Source organism: Thamnophis sirtalis, unplaced genomic scaffold (genome assembly GCF_051295495.1).
Source record: "Thamnophis sirtalis isolate CommonGarterSnake01/CBP01778 unplaced genomic scaffold, rThaSir2_p1.2 scaffold_5, whole genome shotgun sequence".
Taxonomy (NCBI): domain Eukaryota; kingdom Metazoa; phylum Chordata; class Lepidosauria; order Squamata; family Natricidae; genus Thamnophis; species Thamnophis sirtalis.
This window is the reverse complement of record NW_028261385.1, coordinates 33,540,632-33,557,182: the sequence shown is the minus strand read 5'-3', so window position 1 is coordinate 33,557,182 and position 16,551 is coordinate 33,540,632. Positions and strand designations below refer to the sequence as shown.

At 37.2% G+C, this 16,551-nt stretch overlaps 2 protein-coding genes across 3 annotated transcripts in view; both read right to left on the bottom strand.

Moving 5' to 3' along the window:
- Positions 1-4,743, bottom strand: part of CDK7 (cyclin dependent kinase 7) — a 29,905-nt gene extending 25,162 nt beyond the window's left edge. The window contains exons 1-3 of the mRNA XM_087715598.1: positions 4,632-4,743; positions 2,139-2,202; positions 1,125-1,327 (exon numbers count right to left, since the gene is read on the bottom strand). Coding sequence (XP_087571724.1) covers positions 1,125-1,327; positions 2,139-2,202; positions 4,632-4,670 — 306 coding nt within the window. The 5' untranslated portion in view covers positions 4,671-4,743. The remainder of the gene's footprint in view (positions 1-1,124; positions 1,328-2,138; positions 2,203-4,631) is intronic.
- A 120-nt stretch (positions 4,744-4,863) lies between these two features.
- On the bottom strand, positions 4,864-16,418 carry CENPH (centromere protein H). 2 transcript variants are annotated; one of them, XM_087715596.1, is made up of 9 exons: positions 15,872-16,418; positions 14,151-14,206; positions 13,894-13,942; positions 13,084-13,158; positions 10,949-11,005; positions 8,539-8,602; positions 8,322-8,373; positions 7,962-8,125; positions 4,864-6,816 (listed from the first exon to the last, which is right to left on the bottom strand). In XM_087715596.1, the coding sequence occupies exons 1-9, from the start codon at positions 16,021-16,023 to the stop codon at positions 6,724-6,726; spliced, it is 762 nt and encodes a 253-aa protein (XP_087571722.1). In that variant the 5' UTR covers positions 16,024-16,418; the 3' UTR covers positions 4,864-6,723. The 2 variants fall into 2 exon arrangements, with proteins under 2 accessions (XP_087571722.1, XP_087571721.1); XM_087715595.1 differs by having other exon boundaries at positions 13,894-13,945; positions 15,872-16,417.
- Positions 16,419-16,551: the final 133 nt, after the last annotated feature.

The following is a 16,551-nucleotide window of genomic DNA, read 5'->3' as shown; positions in this document are numbered from 1 at the left end:
GACTGAGAAAATTTTCCTCTGTGTCTTACATTTATACTATGAGGTTCCTGATGATATCAACAACAAACTCTTGATAAAACTATTCAGAATTTAGAAAGAACAATCACCAATAGATGAATGATACAAAATAATGAAAAGGATGGATCTGGATAAGTAGAACTGACTTAACGGAGGGGTATTCAACTTGTATTTTATGGAATTACATTCATGCTGGAAGAACTGATCTTTAAATTGGGATTCCCCTGGATTTGTGTTGTTGGATTTCTTAACATTTATGCAAGTGATGCCAACTACTGCTTTATTTAGGAAGAATGAACCCTTTCCATAGTAGCTGATAGGATTAGGGTATCCTGCAATTCTACTTGCAGCCATCTGAACTTGGTTGATAACTGAGATAGCACAGAATTTCCCATAAGCTACTTAGACAAACAACTAATGAAGATGCAAGTGAAATAGGTGGCTGTATAACTTAAATCAATCAATTTATTTAGTACTTTTCATAGAATATTCACTTTTGACAGGGATTTTAGGTCCCTTCCCCCCCAAAAAGTTTAATTACAAAATATTTTTCCACATAATTTATTTGGTTCTTCATCTGTGGTTTCAGTTTGGCTGATATATGATTGAGAGAGTTATAATTTTTATTATAAAGTTATTGTGGTGCTGAAAAGATGGATTCATATTGCCAAGGAATTTATTTTGCAATAGGCAGTCCATTCCTGGTTTAAATCATAGTCTTAATATTTTTTTGGTAGAATCTAGAGATTATTCCATCTGAAATTCATGAGCTAATCATTAAAAATCTGTAATGTGAAATAAAACCAATACAATGCTAAACATTAGTATGACTAAAGCCTAGTTCCAACCTTCTGATTGTATTGCTTCTGTAGCACCCATACACACACTCAAAGAACTGGTTTCTTATCACAAAAAGCAAATTACACAGTGTCTAAATTTTTATTTAATCATTTGATTTTTTTTAAAAAACCAAGGTTTTGAAAATAATATATATATATATATATATATATATATATATATATATATATATATATATATATATATATATATATATATATATATTTATTTATTTATTTATTTATTTATTTATTTAAATGAAAACTTACTTGAATGTATTCCATCTCTTCAACTGACATAGGTTTCCTCCTGTATTTCTGAGGTAAAGTTCTTATTAATTCTGCCGTGTCAGGTGTACCTTGTATTCTACCAGTAAATAAAGTACTTTGAGAAGATGGTGCTTTGTTTTCTGCAGAAAATTGCGAGGCTACCCCATGAAGCGGAGGCACTCTTGAATGTAGAGACTCCTGCACTGGAACAATAAGAGAGAAAACTGTATTAGGAAGAATACTGTGGGTACCCTACATCATGACTAACTATTGTTCAATTGCAGCAAAACACTGCAGCTACCTTAAAGTCTTGATAAAGCTTCCTGATCTGGCCTACCTCAAAGGGCTGACAATGTCAATATGGTCCTGATCATTGGCCATGCAGGGTGGATATGTTGAGAGGGTTGTAATCTAGCACATATGGAGATTCAAGGATTAAGGAAGTTTGGCGTTTATACATTGTGTAAATCACTGATGTTAAATGGTTAATTCAAAAAAGAATTAACTGAGGCTCTAATTAAATCTTAAGAAGTGCCCAGAAGAAACATTTACATTTGGGCACAACAGGGAATACTGTCAATATCTTAGTGATTATATCTCAATTTTTAATTTTTTTATTTTCCATTTTTATTATTTTTACAAATAATTCAGGCAATATATCCAACACACCTTCCTCCTCCTATTTTCCCCATAACAACAATCCTGTGAGGTGAGTTGGGCTGAGAGAGTAGCTGGCCCAAGATCATCCAGCTGTCTTTCATAGCTAAGGTGGGACTTGAACTAATAGTCTCTTGCTTTCTAGCCCTGTGCCTTAACTATTAGACCAAACTGCCATCTCCCTCACAGAGCAACACTGTTATAAATTAGGGGTTATAGTTGGAACACATTATATTGGGTTCACATATCATGCTAACCTATAATGTGAATTATAAACAATGAATTGCTATTTAAATGTCTTGAGCATAAATTATGGTAAGGCATGGCATCATATGCATTTAGTAAAGACATACTTACTGTTAGGTTTTGGCGTACCTTTTCTGTCTGGAAACTTAATCAGTGGTGTATGTGGTTTGACTACCTAAAGAAATGAGAAAAGCAAGTCAATATTTATATTTCTATATATACGCAGTTTTGCCAAGAAAGGATAAAATTTATGTCTCCTTTTAGACTGAAAGCCAAGTTGATGTAGCCAAGTTGAGAGCCAAAGATGCTGGATTAGAAACCAGAATATTGTGAATTCTAGTCCTTTCTTAGGCATGAAAGGCGACTTTCAGCACCACCCTCCTCACACCAATATTGTTGGTGTGAGGAAAAAAGGTGAAAGCATTATGTACATTGTCTTGATTGTAGAAAATAAAGACAATATATAAATATAATGATGATGATGATGTTTCAGTGGAGATTATGTGGAAGCTTATATAGTATCAACTGAACCAGGAAACTAGTACTTAATAATTTAGGACTGGAATGAATGTATTTACACTTACAAAACTGCTCTGCTTTTTTAATTTTAAAAACCTGGGACTTATTCCAGTGTTAAAACTATCTTATTAACTCTAGACATACTACTTATTAATTTGCACTCAGATGACATCCAAAGAAAAATACAACCACAGTTGTTACATTTCTTCTATTGTTTTTGAGGAATATTACCATCTGCAGATTTGTACAGTTTGTCTAAAGTTTTGTTTTATTCTTAGTATTGCTGAGAAAAAAAGGGAAGACTAGATTCATACATACAATTTCTATTCTGCCACTCAGGCCAAAAAGGATCTCTGAACACATTATATTTTGATACAAAACAAGAAAATCCTTGCTCGTCTCTCCTTGGCACTATTTGGTGGAAAATCTGTTACTAATACAAGGACACTTAAGTGCCAGCTTTGCCCTTTTTCCTTATTCAGATTTTTTCCCCCATATAATACTTGAAATTTTGAGTTTTACAGAACCCTGACTTATCTGAATTGGTTCAGTAGAACCCATGGAATGTGAAAGTTTGTTCCAGATTCAAAAACTATTTCCCCCATTTTATGCACACCAACATCAACAAAAATATATTTTTAATTTTTGATCCAAGTTATATTTGCTGAGTCAAAGCATAAACATCCAATTGTATCACCATTAGAGTTACAGAAACAAAAAAAGATATATTTTAGTGGATCTAAAGAAATTGTTGTAAAGCTCAGAGGTAAATCTAACAATTGAGCAGGTGGCAGGAAGAAAATGAATGGAAAAAAGCATATGGGGGGCGGGAGATACACGCAGAAGAGAAAAACTATCACAGGGTCTTAATATTAGTTCACGACTCACATGTCTAAATTTAAAAAAAATCACTTTCCACAATAGACGTCAGGGTCATCCATAGAAATTGAAGGAGAATCATATGCCATTTAAGCTGCTGGTACTAATCATCTGCTTAGTGCAGAAAATCCAAATCAAAAGCATTCCAGAAAGATGTCTATCAAGACTCTGTTTGAATACATCCAATGGTTAACTCCATCATATTCCAAATAGGTAATAAAGGAAGCATGTTTAGTAGGCAAAGAATGGGAGAAGAACCAGATGTGACAAAAAGGAGGTATGATATTCCAGCTAATACATTATATATGTTAAATAACACCAAAGAGAACTTGCTGCACCTCAGCTTTCAATAAGTCCAGCCAACAAGATAAGTAGGAAGAGATGCATAAAACTAGTTTACCAACAACTATAGGATCACACAGTCTACCCAATATCCCTAAATGCTTGAATTCATAACAGCAATGAGTAGTTCTAGATAGATGTATACAGCATGGATGGTTCTAGATTTTTGCAAAGCTGTTCAAATAACAAATCATGCAATTCAATGATAAAAAGGGCCTTTTTAAAATGTCAGACAAATGTTTGAATGGATATTAATATTAATAATATTTCTATCAAAGCTGATACTGTAATGCAACAGCATAAAATCCTGATTCACATTTAGCCTCATCTCCAATTTGGGAAATATATTTTTATGAACTTTGCCAAAAGTCTTGGCAAGCATTAATGGAATAAATCTCCAAGTGCCGCCCTTCAAAACAACGTCTGCAAGGCCTCTTCGTGTTTGGGTTTCTTAGCAGCCCTTCCTATAAGCTGGTATACCTCTAATTGGAGAGGTCCGGGAGCTGCAGTCCAACAAAGCGGAGAAATCTGCTCTACCGATTTACTGGGGAGAGGAAACTCAAGGTTTTAACCTAAGAAGTCTCCGGAGCGTCCGCCGTTTTTCCATGGAAACTGCCAGGGAAGTCTCTGAGACTGGCTGGCTAAGACTGAGTTAAAGATACCTGGGTAGGTCGAATCCACTTTCCAGGACTGGCGTTCCTTTTCCTTCCCACTCAAGGGCACCAGCACCGGTTAGTGCAGCTCAGGACCAAGGATTCGGTCCCCAACCTGCAGGCCCCAGAAACCTTGCATAGAACTGCAGGTGCAGACAGTTCCCAGGCGCGCCCAAAGCTTTCGTCAAGATACTCAATTTGAAGGTCTTACCTGAACGACCCTACTGGCCGCCGCCATCTTGCTGCCCATGTTGATACCCCGCCCGGTCAAAGGAAAGAGCGCGCCAGCAAAGCGTTGTGGGAGCGGTAAGGCGGGATCTATCTAAGCCCCGCCCCCCCACGAAAAGCACGGCTTAGAACCCCACGGAACAACTGTGATGTATACAGAACGTGGTACGGCGTGCTTTTCATGCAACTATCGAATGACGGATTGGCGGATAGCCAGTGTTTACTTTAACTAGCTATTTATCCAACTTCTATATTCCTTGTTTAAAATTGATTTATCCAGGCTTACATAGTTGCCATGTAGCAGATAACGGTTTTCACTATGCAAATTTGTTTGCATAGCACCTTTTCATATTTATACAAAAGTAGTATGGCAACTACAAGCTGATTTTTTTTTGAATATTTGCACATATAGATATTTGCATGATGTGTTTTGGCCTCTAACAGGATATCCAGTCAGATTGAGTTAAGCCATTTTGAAGCATTGACCTTTTTTCTTCATCTATGCTATCTACTTAACTATCTTCTCTGTGATCTTCAAAGGGGAGAAAATATTTGTGTAAGCTCTAGTTACATTAACTAGAAAATACTAGTTTCATGTCAGATCACTAGAGTACACAATGTATTTTTTTAATTGCTAGCACAGCTTCAGTACTAAAGCGCATTTATTGAACCCATTAATATTTTGTTTTAATAAAATTGTGAATTCCCTTACCTTTTTTGGCTTTCAAAATTTTTGTTCAACTAAAGTACCTACATTTATTAAATTGTATATTGTATTTAAATTTATACATCCACCACTGGACATTTAATTTGATAACCATCCTACCCTTTCTTAAACATCTCTAGCAAAGTCAGTCTATCTCTGAACGCAGGCTGCAGAGTATTAAAAAAATTCTTATATTTCACAAGCTTTTTTGTATTTTAAACTTCTCAATAGGCTTTTCTAGTAATAAAAACATCAAACTTTTTTTTGGGGTAGGACAGCTTTTATTGTCTTAAAATATTTTCCCCTTAGCATATTCAGTTTCAACCATTTAAGAAATTTCCGGCCCTCATAATTTTTGCCACCGCCTCTGGACATAACCAGTTTGGTATCTTTCTCAAACTGTTGCCCTAGAAGTGCAAATGAGAACACGGACTGTATTGTGAATTGTCTACTTTTTGTCCTGTGATATTTTGCTAATAGGTTATTTTAAAAGGGAAGCTCCTTCAGATTTTTATCTAACTACAGTGCACATACCAGCATTGAGATAATAGCATCAATGGGAATTTTACATATCTAATGTTAAAAGAGCAAGATCCTACTGCCATTTTATATGGATTCTTGTGTGTCTTGGTTCAAAATATTTATTTCTGTCTGGGAACATTAACAAGAGGCAACCTAATAATACGGAACAATTACAGTGTAACATTTCTGCAAAAATAAAATCTTTATCAACATTTAGGATATGGCCTCCTATTTAGATATGGTTTTACTATATTATCCATTCATCAGCTATGAAAAACTACAGCAGATATAAAGAAATAGAATATTAAAAATATCTTACAAGAATGGCCTAGGGAGAAAATACTGTTCAATAATATTTGGTAATGTCTACTATGAATATTTGAACTACTGATGATTTATTAAAAATCCGCTGAAATTAGACGTAAAGAATTGTAATAAGAATTTAGCAAAACAACAACAACAATTAAGTTGTATCATTCATAGCAAGAAGACAAAGCACAGGCTAAATTGAGAGAACAAAGTGGCTACCTTTGTAAATATCTACTTTTGCCCAAGGCCTATTGCTCTGATATTACTGGAATCAGCAATTGGAAACTTGTGCAAAATTAAGAGAAGATGTGAATTATTTTACAGCTAAGTGACTCTCCTGTAATAGCTTCTTGGATACATTTACAATGACTACAACAGAATTTCCTTTTTGTTGCTATATCAACCATACTTCAGTGGAATATATTCTTGTAGATACATTACTCTTAGCATATGACTAGTATATTACAAAAACCTGATAGATTACACTTTTATCTCTGAATTTGGAAACCACAGAAATAAAATAGTCATTAACAATGTTTCAGATGTCAGTCACATTATTCTCCAGTTGTAGAACAATTCTCTTCAATGCTGGATCCTTTGCCCAATTTACTCCACTTCCAGTAATAAGGTTCTGCAATTAATATTATTTAAATATAAAATCAACTAATTAATTATATACATGTAAATGAATAAATAAGGATTTTTTGTTCTCAATTATATTGTTTTAATATGCAAATAAATACAAGTTCCACAACAAAATAAGCAATCAATTATTGCTAAGTTATATCATTTGTAAATTATATTATGCTTCTGCAATGAAGTGTTTTTAAATGTTTATCTACACAAGATTTGTTTATTCTTAGAATATGAATATTTAATAAATTCCATATATAGTTAGTTCTTGATTTATCACTGCAATTGGGACTGCAATTTTACAGCCATTTTACCATCACTTAGTCATAAGTCCAAATCACATGGTTGTTAAGTGAATCATGCAGTCATAAATCTGAATCCATCCTCCAGAAAGGGCATTTTTGCTGGAAACCTGCAAAGACGATGTAAATCATGGTCGAATGACCACAGGACACTACAACCAGTCATAAATATGGGTCATTTATGTGACTCATTTACAGGACTACCTGTAATCTGAATAAAAAGGGACAAAAATGTATTGCATATATAGTTTTGTTCTACATTATACCAACCTGTGCATTTTATGCCTGTAACTATAATAGTAAATATGATGGTAATAATTTATATCAATAAACATTGAAACACTCAATGTCTACAGGTGGTCCTTGTTTAAGGACAACTCAAACCTACAAGAGAAATGGTAGTTACAATTGGTCTTTGTATTTATATTGTTCACAGGATCCCTGCAATCAGGATTTGCCTGACACACATTTTCTACATTACAGCACCTCACAGTCACAATTGCCATTTGTGACTTTTGCTGGCTTCCTACGAAATCAGTAGGGAAGCTGGTAGAAAGTCACAAATGCTGACAGCACAGCTTCACTTAATGACCTGTCATGATTCACTTAACAAAAGCAACTGGAAGTGCTGGGATTTTTATTGCTAGATAGTGTGACCACATGACATCATGCTTTACAACTAAGTCACTTAGCAATGAAAATTCCAATCATATTGTCATAGTTAACCAAGGAATATCTGTATTTGATATCATTTTAATTTTCATGTTTCACATCTAGTACTGTACAAACTAATTCATTCTACCAAGTAAGGCATTTTTCTATCTATAAAAATACAACTTACCTGAAAAATGTTTTGAATCAATGTAGTCATCTGAATTTCCTTTTGTACATTTTTACGAACTTTCTTCAACATTTCACCAACCTCCATATTTTCTAAATCCTTTTTTTGTTTTCTCTTCATATCATGTATTTGTGCCAGTTTACATTCTCCAGCTCGCTTTAATTCTATTGTAGTATTGGAGGGGGAGGGGGAAAGAAGATAATAAAGCTACTAATTTAAAAATTGAATTCAGGAACATGCCTTGCGTTCACTATATTTGGGGATTAAAGTAATGAAGTTAACATTTGAAATTAAGTTAAATTTGTGTTATTTCAAATTAATTTATCCTATTGATTTTTTTAATCACGAATAGTAACGTACCTAATCTGCTCTTCTTAACCTCATTCAGTTTTTCTTCCAGTTCACGGGATTGCTGCAAAACCAAGTAATTTATATAAATATATGCATATATTAAAAGTATTCATACATCCAGATTAATACAATTACAAAGATTAACTTTTCAAATATATTACAACATTAGTTTCAAATGCTGCTTTTATAGACAAATCATTATCATTTTAATATAAAGGATACTCACCTGCTTTGATTTAAGTATTGCTGTACTAAGCATCATGATATGTTTAATAGTATCCCAGATAAACCTAAGAAGAAAATGCAGAAAAATCAACAATGAACTCCCTGTGGAGATTCGTACCCTCACCACCGTCCAGGCCTTCCGCACAGCCTTGAAGAACTGGCTAGCCCGTCAGGCCTGGGGACAAGGATAGTTGCCCCTCCCGAATGATGAATGTATGTTGCTTATCATTTTTATAATATGTGTCTATGTCTTTGTTGTATTTCCCCTCCCTGATTTTATGTGAGCCGCCCTGAGTCCCCTCAGGGAAAAGGGCGGCCTACAAATGTTAATAAAATCTAAAATCTAAAATCTAAATCTAAATCTAAAACAAGATCTACTAAAATGTGAAACCAAATCATATGTTAGATAGATTTAAAACACTGGAGAATTGCTTAATTCTTTCTCAAGCCACAATATGATTTTTCTGCTCCCTGCCTCTTACAAAATGCTTTGACTGGCAACAGTAAATGCAAGAGAAGAAACAGACAAAAGAACTACAAATACATTTCAATATTGCCTTATAAAATGGGAAAACATTGGCCTTTTAAAATAAAATGCATTATAAAAAAGATAAACTCAAATTATAATTAGCAAAATTCATTTGTAGTCCGAAGTAATAATACGTAATGGATTTGCATCCATGCTTGCTATTACACATGGAATGTATTACAGTTCCTCCTTTGAGCTATGTGTGATAGTTCCCCTATTCCAGTGATAGTTCCCCTATTCCACAGGTGGCACGCAGAGCCATTTGTCAGGGCATGCGAGGCATGTGCGCGCTGGCCAGCTGAGTTCACCCTTTTTTAATGCCATTTTTCGCCCTCTCCAGGTTCTAGAGGCTTTATAGGAGCCTGGGGAGGGCGAAAAGAGCCCCCCCCCGAGGCCCTCCGGAGGCTTCATCAGCTTCCCTGAAGCCTCCGGAGCGCAAAAAAACAGCCCTACGGGCATAAGTTCAGGAATTGACTTCTGGTTTGCTCGGAGACTCGTTTTGACTGCTCCGGAGGCTTCAGGGAAGCCTCCTGAAGGTCTCCTGAAGCCTCCTGAAGGCTTCCGGGGGGGGGGGGGGGGGCGGGCTGGGAGGCTGTTTTTGCCCTCCCAAGGCTCCTATAAAGCCTCGGGAGCCTGGGGAGGGCGAAAAAAGCATGCAAAAAATGGGAGAGGGGAGCGCCTGTAGTGCACGCATACGCACTGGGGGGGGGGTGTTGCGCATTGCATTATGGGTGCGGCATACCCGCACACGACCCCTCTCCTGCCCACTTATGGCACGTAGCCAAAAAAGGTTCACCATTGCTGCCCTGTTCCATATAGTTTGTTGAAGAAGATGCCAACAAAGAATGTAGCCACATCTTTATTTTTAAGTTCTGACAACACAAAAATGCTTTCTTTTTATAGTGTGGCTACTTTGGAAATGCAAAAATGTTTCCTAAAATGTTAGACAGGATGGCAGAATCTCAGGTATGTGATCTAACTGGAAGCTGATGTGGAATTGACTACTTCATTATTCTAGGGATTCAACAGGACTGTTGTCTAGGTTTGCATAATCTGTCAATGATCAAAACACCTCTTTTGGAAAGTGAAGAAGATGCGGGCTGCTCTTAACTATTGGGCCTTAAAATATTTGTGATTAAGAATTACAGTGCAAACTTTTTGATCAATTTAATAATGCTCACTGCTAATAAAGTTTATTGATTCTGACAATGGTTTAGCTGTCACATCAGAATAACAACCATTTGTTCTAAAATTGTGTTCTAGATTATGATGACTGTAGTTGAGATATAGTTACATGCTAGAGAAGCAGACTATTTGGACCTTTTCAGTTAAAGTTCAGGCCTGAGAATAGATGGTCATAAGTGAACTATTAACTGTAGGAAATAGAGGAAGGGTTACGTAAAGACATGCACAGTAAAATGCCATGATCTCAGTAGCTGGTTACCTTGAATACCTATGAGCTCATCTAATTAGCAGATGTAAGTAGAGAGGAAAGATTATGTACAGACATGTGCAGCAAGCCTCCATGATCTCAGTGACTGATGACCTAAATTGTTTATTAGAACCAGGTAGTACCAGGAACCTTTAGATATATGAAGCCTGTACTCTGGCTGGGATGGTCTTGGAGATTGACAAGTAAAATGTACCAATAAGATGCTGTTGCTATCCCTGCTTTTGCTTTGCTTGTTAAAACTGTATAAAAGCCAAATAAACTCTGCGTAAGACAGACAGACATTTTGGACACAACCTGCTATGATGGATTTCTGAAACCTACAATTAACCACATAAACATATATTTGTATGGCTGGTCAAGCAAAGATTCTTTTCAAGTACACTGTATATATGTTTAAAAATGCATTCTCTTCATGATTTCAATGCTTACTTTGAATCATCATCTTCATTTTTCAGTTTGGTTCTAAGGGCATCAGTTATTTGGATCCTACAAAACAAAGAAAAAGTAGATATAAGATTGTTCTGACACATGTAATAGTGTATTTAGAGTTTTTATAATACAAGTATCAATTTGTTGGGCCCAAATTGTTGGGAGCAATATGCTGACTCTGTAAACTGCTTAGAGAGGGCTGTAAAGCACTGTAAAGCAGTATATAAGTCTAAGTGCTATTGCTATTGATGAAATCAGCCAAGATTGGCTAGGTACCAGTGTCTAATGGGCAGAAATACACAAACCTGCAATCCCAGGTAATGTTTTGATCACTCAATTTACAATTTACCAGCATATCAAAATCCTGCTCTGAAATTCAATGACAATAAGACTGGTTTTCAGTAGTGGGATTTTACTCCCCCCTCCTGCTCAAACTGGGGAAAATTAGTAGAAAATCAATTTTCTTAATCAGGCTACTTGAGCCAGGATTGATATAAATCACAAAATCCTGACTTTGTACAGCTTAATGAGACTGCTGAACCTAGACTTGGCTGAAATCTGTTATATGACATGACACTGCTAAATAAAATTCTTTATTACAATACTTTGTTTAGATGTACTTTCTAATTTGCACTTGAAGGCCTTAAAGCTGAGTGGGTGTTGGATATTGATAGAACTAATATTTATTTCCTGAGAACTGATGGTTCTTGTCTTGTTTCTCATGTTGTTTTTGTCTTTCAGTTATGCCTCTTCTACCCCTATTCACCCCCAGTGTGTCTGGAAAGATTGGGTTTCTATCCCTTTCTCTTCCTGTTTCTAATTTCCCTTATTTCTGTGTTTTTCTTTGGAGTTGGAAAGACTTAATCTTTCACAATGTTCTGTCTTTCACATTTTTTGTCTTTCCATGTAATCCTCTTGTCCCAAAATCAAAAGCTTTTCCTATTATTTCCTGAATAACTGGTAGCTGCAAAAACTGTATCAAATTATTTAGTTTTATATAGGTCGTGCAAATGGAACTAACAAAGGAAATGGAACCAATATACTTTGTCTGCAACCCCATAGGAATAAAATATTGCAGCTGAATATTGTCAGACTATGCTGGCCTTCTCTCTGACAACCACCCTGTCCAGACACAGCAAGTACAAACCCCTCAGTGCTGTTTGCATTTCTCTTCCTGGGTTATGACCAATTTCAGAATCCTACCGTAATTGAAACAGACATACAAGGAGGTTTTTAAATACAGAAGACTTGCTTACAGACTATTTCTTCGTATGTAAGCAAATTAGAATATAAATTAAATGCATGGTAATATAAGTGTACCAAGTACACTGATTATGGCAATTAGGATTAGAATTTTGCTAAGTGATATGGTTGTAAAGCACAACTTCATCACTTACTGACAGCAATCCTTACAATACCTCTCGTCATTGTTAACCAAATTCCATTGTTAACTAAATCCCATGGTCATTAAATGAGACAGCTTCCGGCTGTCTTCCCACATCCAAGTCAATGGAGAAGTTGGCAGGAAGTTGTAAGTCTCAGGAAGTTTGTAGGCAGGCCAGAGCCAAGTAACTGAGTGCAAGTAACAGATGGGAGAGAGAGAGTGAGGGAGGTGTGGCAAGGGTCAAGAAGGGTGTGTGGGGATGTGCAGGATGCACAGCAAGGGTCAGAATGGGGCCGAAGGGATACATAGTAAAGATCAAGGAGGGCTGCAAAGCTATAAGGGGATTGGAGGAGGACACAGGTATGAGAGAAACTTATCTTAGTGACTACCAACCTTTCCTGCCAACCTCCCTATTGACTGGGGAAGCCAGTAGGAAAGGTTGCAACTGGTGAACACTTGATTGTGTGATGCTGCAACTGGTCATAAGTGGGAGCTGGTTGCCAAGTGCCCAGAGTATGATTACAAGTACTGCAGGGGTGCTGGGCTGGTTGGAACTTTGAGGACTAGTCATAACTACCATTCATTCAGCGCCATCATAACTTTGAACAGTAACTGAATAAATTAATTTAGATTTTTTTTAACTTTAAAAACTATGGTTTCTTGGTAGAATTATATTTTTAATTGGCTATACTGGACACATCTTGTAGATATTATACAGAAATGCAATAAATAAAAAAGCAATAGTCTTTACCTTTGTAATGCTAAAGCTTTGTTTTGATACGATAGCCTTATCTCTTCCAAGTCTCTTTCCAATTCTTCTATGGAACTAAAAATAACAGGGAAGTTTAATAATTAATAACTTGTATTCTCTCAGAAATTAATGTTAAGATCATTTGTTTCATATCAGATCTAAAAGAGTTTTGCTGATTGATAGAGTGACGGAATGACTGTCAGACAGTGTCTCCATATAGAGTGATACCACATGATTATCTGTTTAGATACTAGATGTGGATTTTTTTCCCAAGTTTGTTAATAGAATGTAAAACAGCAAACCCAAATTTAGTGTTAACGTATTTAAGATTAATACATTGATTCAGAAATAATTTTTCTTTTTAATAGAATTTCTATCACAACAGAATAGGAAAAGGATATAAGCTTATGATTGTCATGGGCATACTGAAAATTGAAGCATAAACATATTTTGATTCCTTAAACAATGAAAATAGAATGGGATGGGATTCAGCAATATAACTAGTGAACAAATATAAGGCATTAATGCAAGAAGTAGCTTGATGTTTCTCATGACAAGAAAAGGCATATGCTATACATCGGATAGTAGTTATTTGAAGGACACCCACTCCTGCATATTTAGTATGTATTGCTCTGAGATACATTTTCTAGGAAAGAAATTCCAGTCAGGTAATATGGCATGTTTTCAAATAAACAAAATATATTAAAATCTTTAAAATACAAGTTTCCTTCAGAATAAAGAAAAGTTAGATCAATTCTAATTTTCAAATAGAATATTATCATGTTATTTATAACAAAATTTAAAACATACCCCTCTAATATTTTTTCATTTCTATCTTGATCCGGAATCTTTTCTGCAGCTGCTAAACAAAAAAAGATATATTTATAAAAGACAACTGAACCCTCCTATCTCTCAATACAAATGTGGCATAGAAAACTCCTATGCTACAGAGAAAAGACAGTTGAAACACTTGACATTTTAATTTTTCTGGAAATGTTAACCTAATTTTTAAATATTTACTTTCACATTCTAAAACAAAAAAGCTTGAGTTTTTATTATCCACTTACCTGAATTGATTATTGTTTTATATTCCATAAGATGCTGACTTATTTGTTCCTTGAATCTAAGATAATGAAAAAAGACACAGTCACAAGAAAATTAGGAAAAAAAATACAATTATAGCAATAGCAATAGCAATAGCAGTAGACTTATATACCGCTTCATAGGCCTTTCAGGCCTCTCTAAGCGGTTTACAGAGAGTCAGCATATTGCCCCCAACAATCTGGGTCCTCATTTTACCCACCTCGGAAGGATGGAAGGCTGAGTCAACCCTGAGCCGGTGAGATTTGAACCGCTGACCTGCTGATCTAGCAGTAGCCTGCAGTGCTGCTTTTAACCACTGCGCCACCTTGGCTCTTACAATTGTAGCAGTCACTGCAAGATTAAATTGGATTAGTGTTTACTGAAGATTTTAAACTCATAAATTTAGATTTTTAGATTTTTTTTTAGATTTTATTAGTATTTATAGGCCGCCCTTTTCCCTGAGGGGACTCAGGGCGGCTTACATAAAATAAGGAAGGGAGGGTACAAGACAATAAACACAAAACAATACATAAAAGTAAAATAGTAAACAACATTCATTCATCATTCGGGTGGGGACGGATTATCTTTATCCCCAGGCCTGACGGGCTAGCCAGGTCTTAAGGGCTGTGCGGAAGGTCTGGACGGTGGTGAGGGTACGAATCTCCACGGGGAGATCGTTCCAAAGGGTCGGAGCTACTACTGAAAAGGCTCTCCTCCGTGTGGTTGCCAGTCGACACTGACTGGCAGATGGAACTCGGAGGAGGCCTAATCTGTGCGATCTAATTGGTCGCAAGGAGGTAATTGGCAGGAGGCGGTCTCTCAAGTACGCAGATCCACTACCATGGAGGGCTTTATGAGTGACAAGTAGCACCAGTTTATGTACATTTACATATTTAAAATATGCTAAAAATGTGAAAATTTGGACAAATTATGAAACCATCGCAATATGAACAGGATTTTTCCATTTACACCATTGTTCACAGCTTTTAAGTTTTTTCTTTTTGTAATTTTTTGTTGTTGTGGCAACCCACTTCACCAGCTGTCAGTTTTTAGAGATCTCAGGAGCAACTTTTATTAAAGACATGTGAGCATTGCCTAACTGAAACAACACTAGAAACATTTTGATATATTAAAACTTGTCTTGCTAGTACTTCTACCTCCCTAGGTTCAAAACAGTTGCTTTGGAGGGAAACAATAGGGAAAAAATATTTTTGGCCCTCTAGGCTTATGTTCATCAATATTCCTCACAGCTAAAACAACCTGCATTCCAGCCTTCCTCGGTTTCCTGAATCAATGGAAAAGTATGTCCGCACAACTGATGAGGGACCAGCATTAACCTGTCTTCACATTCAGGCGGCTATATATCTCCATCTTTACAACTTTAGGCTAGCCGTTGCTGGATTTGTTTAGTGCGGTACTACTCCTGTCGAGTTTTCGACCAGGACTGCAAAACTCCGGACCAGCATTAGATGGAAGCCAAGAACTAAGGAGATTTCTAAAGTTGCCGCTAGAATGGTCTCCTGAGGGAGGAAGCCCTCGAAGGGCTGGCTGTAAGGCCAACGACGACTGACCGACTGAATTGGAAGAAGCTTCTTGGATGAGAAGCGAAACGTCTTCAAAGAAAAACCGGGAAGTCCAGTTGCCTCTTGGAAAAAAAGCACCTTTGGGACAACCATGACGTGACTGAGAATCTCCACAGACTGACCGATAGAGCTTGAGCAAATCCGGCATCCTGTCTTCGTTGAAGCGCAAACGGGCTCCTTCCTCCGTCACTCCTTCCGTGGGCTTACCGAAAGCCGCCACCGGCGCGGCCTTGTCTCCTATCTCCGGGCAGCCCGCCTCGTCCCGCGATTCCATCCCGGCGACGCCGCCCAAACCACTTCCTCTTTCTCACCGATTTAGCCGTGCGCTCTGCCGCGGCTTCAGACGGGCCACTCTTTCGAACAGCCCGCCGACCGACTCCGCGTTACGTGGGTGGAGTCTCGTCCGATCGACGGTGGATTGCTCTGGCCTAAGAGGCCTCCTCTCGGTCGGAAGGGAAAGAACGGCGCTCTTTACTCAGGCCTCGTGAGGGGAAAAAAAAACCCAAAGCAGCACAAAAATGTTGTGGCCCGGCTCAGCGGAGCCTGGGAATCGCTTAAGAAAGCTTTCCATTGGTCGGGGACGCCCAAGCGGGGGTTGGAGGTAGGTGGGGAGGAAATGGAGTAGAGTTGGAGCCGTTTGCGTTTCTGGGTTTCCCAAGGGAAAGCGGGGCAGAGACCCAAGAGAGAGCACGGATAAGTTAAACCAGGGAAAGAAATTCTTTAGGCAGGGCTGCAATCCTAAATCTTTCACTTGGAGGGAATTTGTATCGCGGTGGCTCACGTGCTTAGGACGACGGGGTTG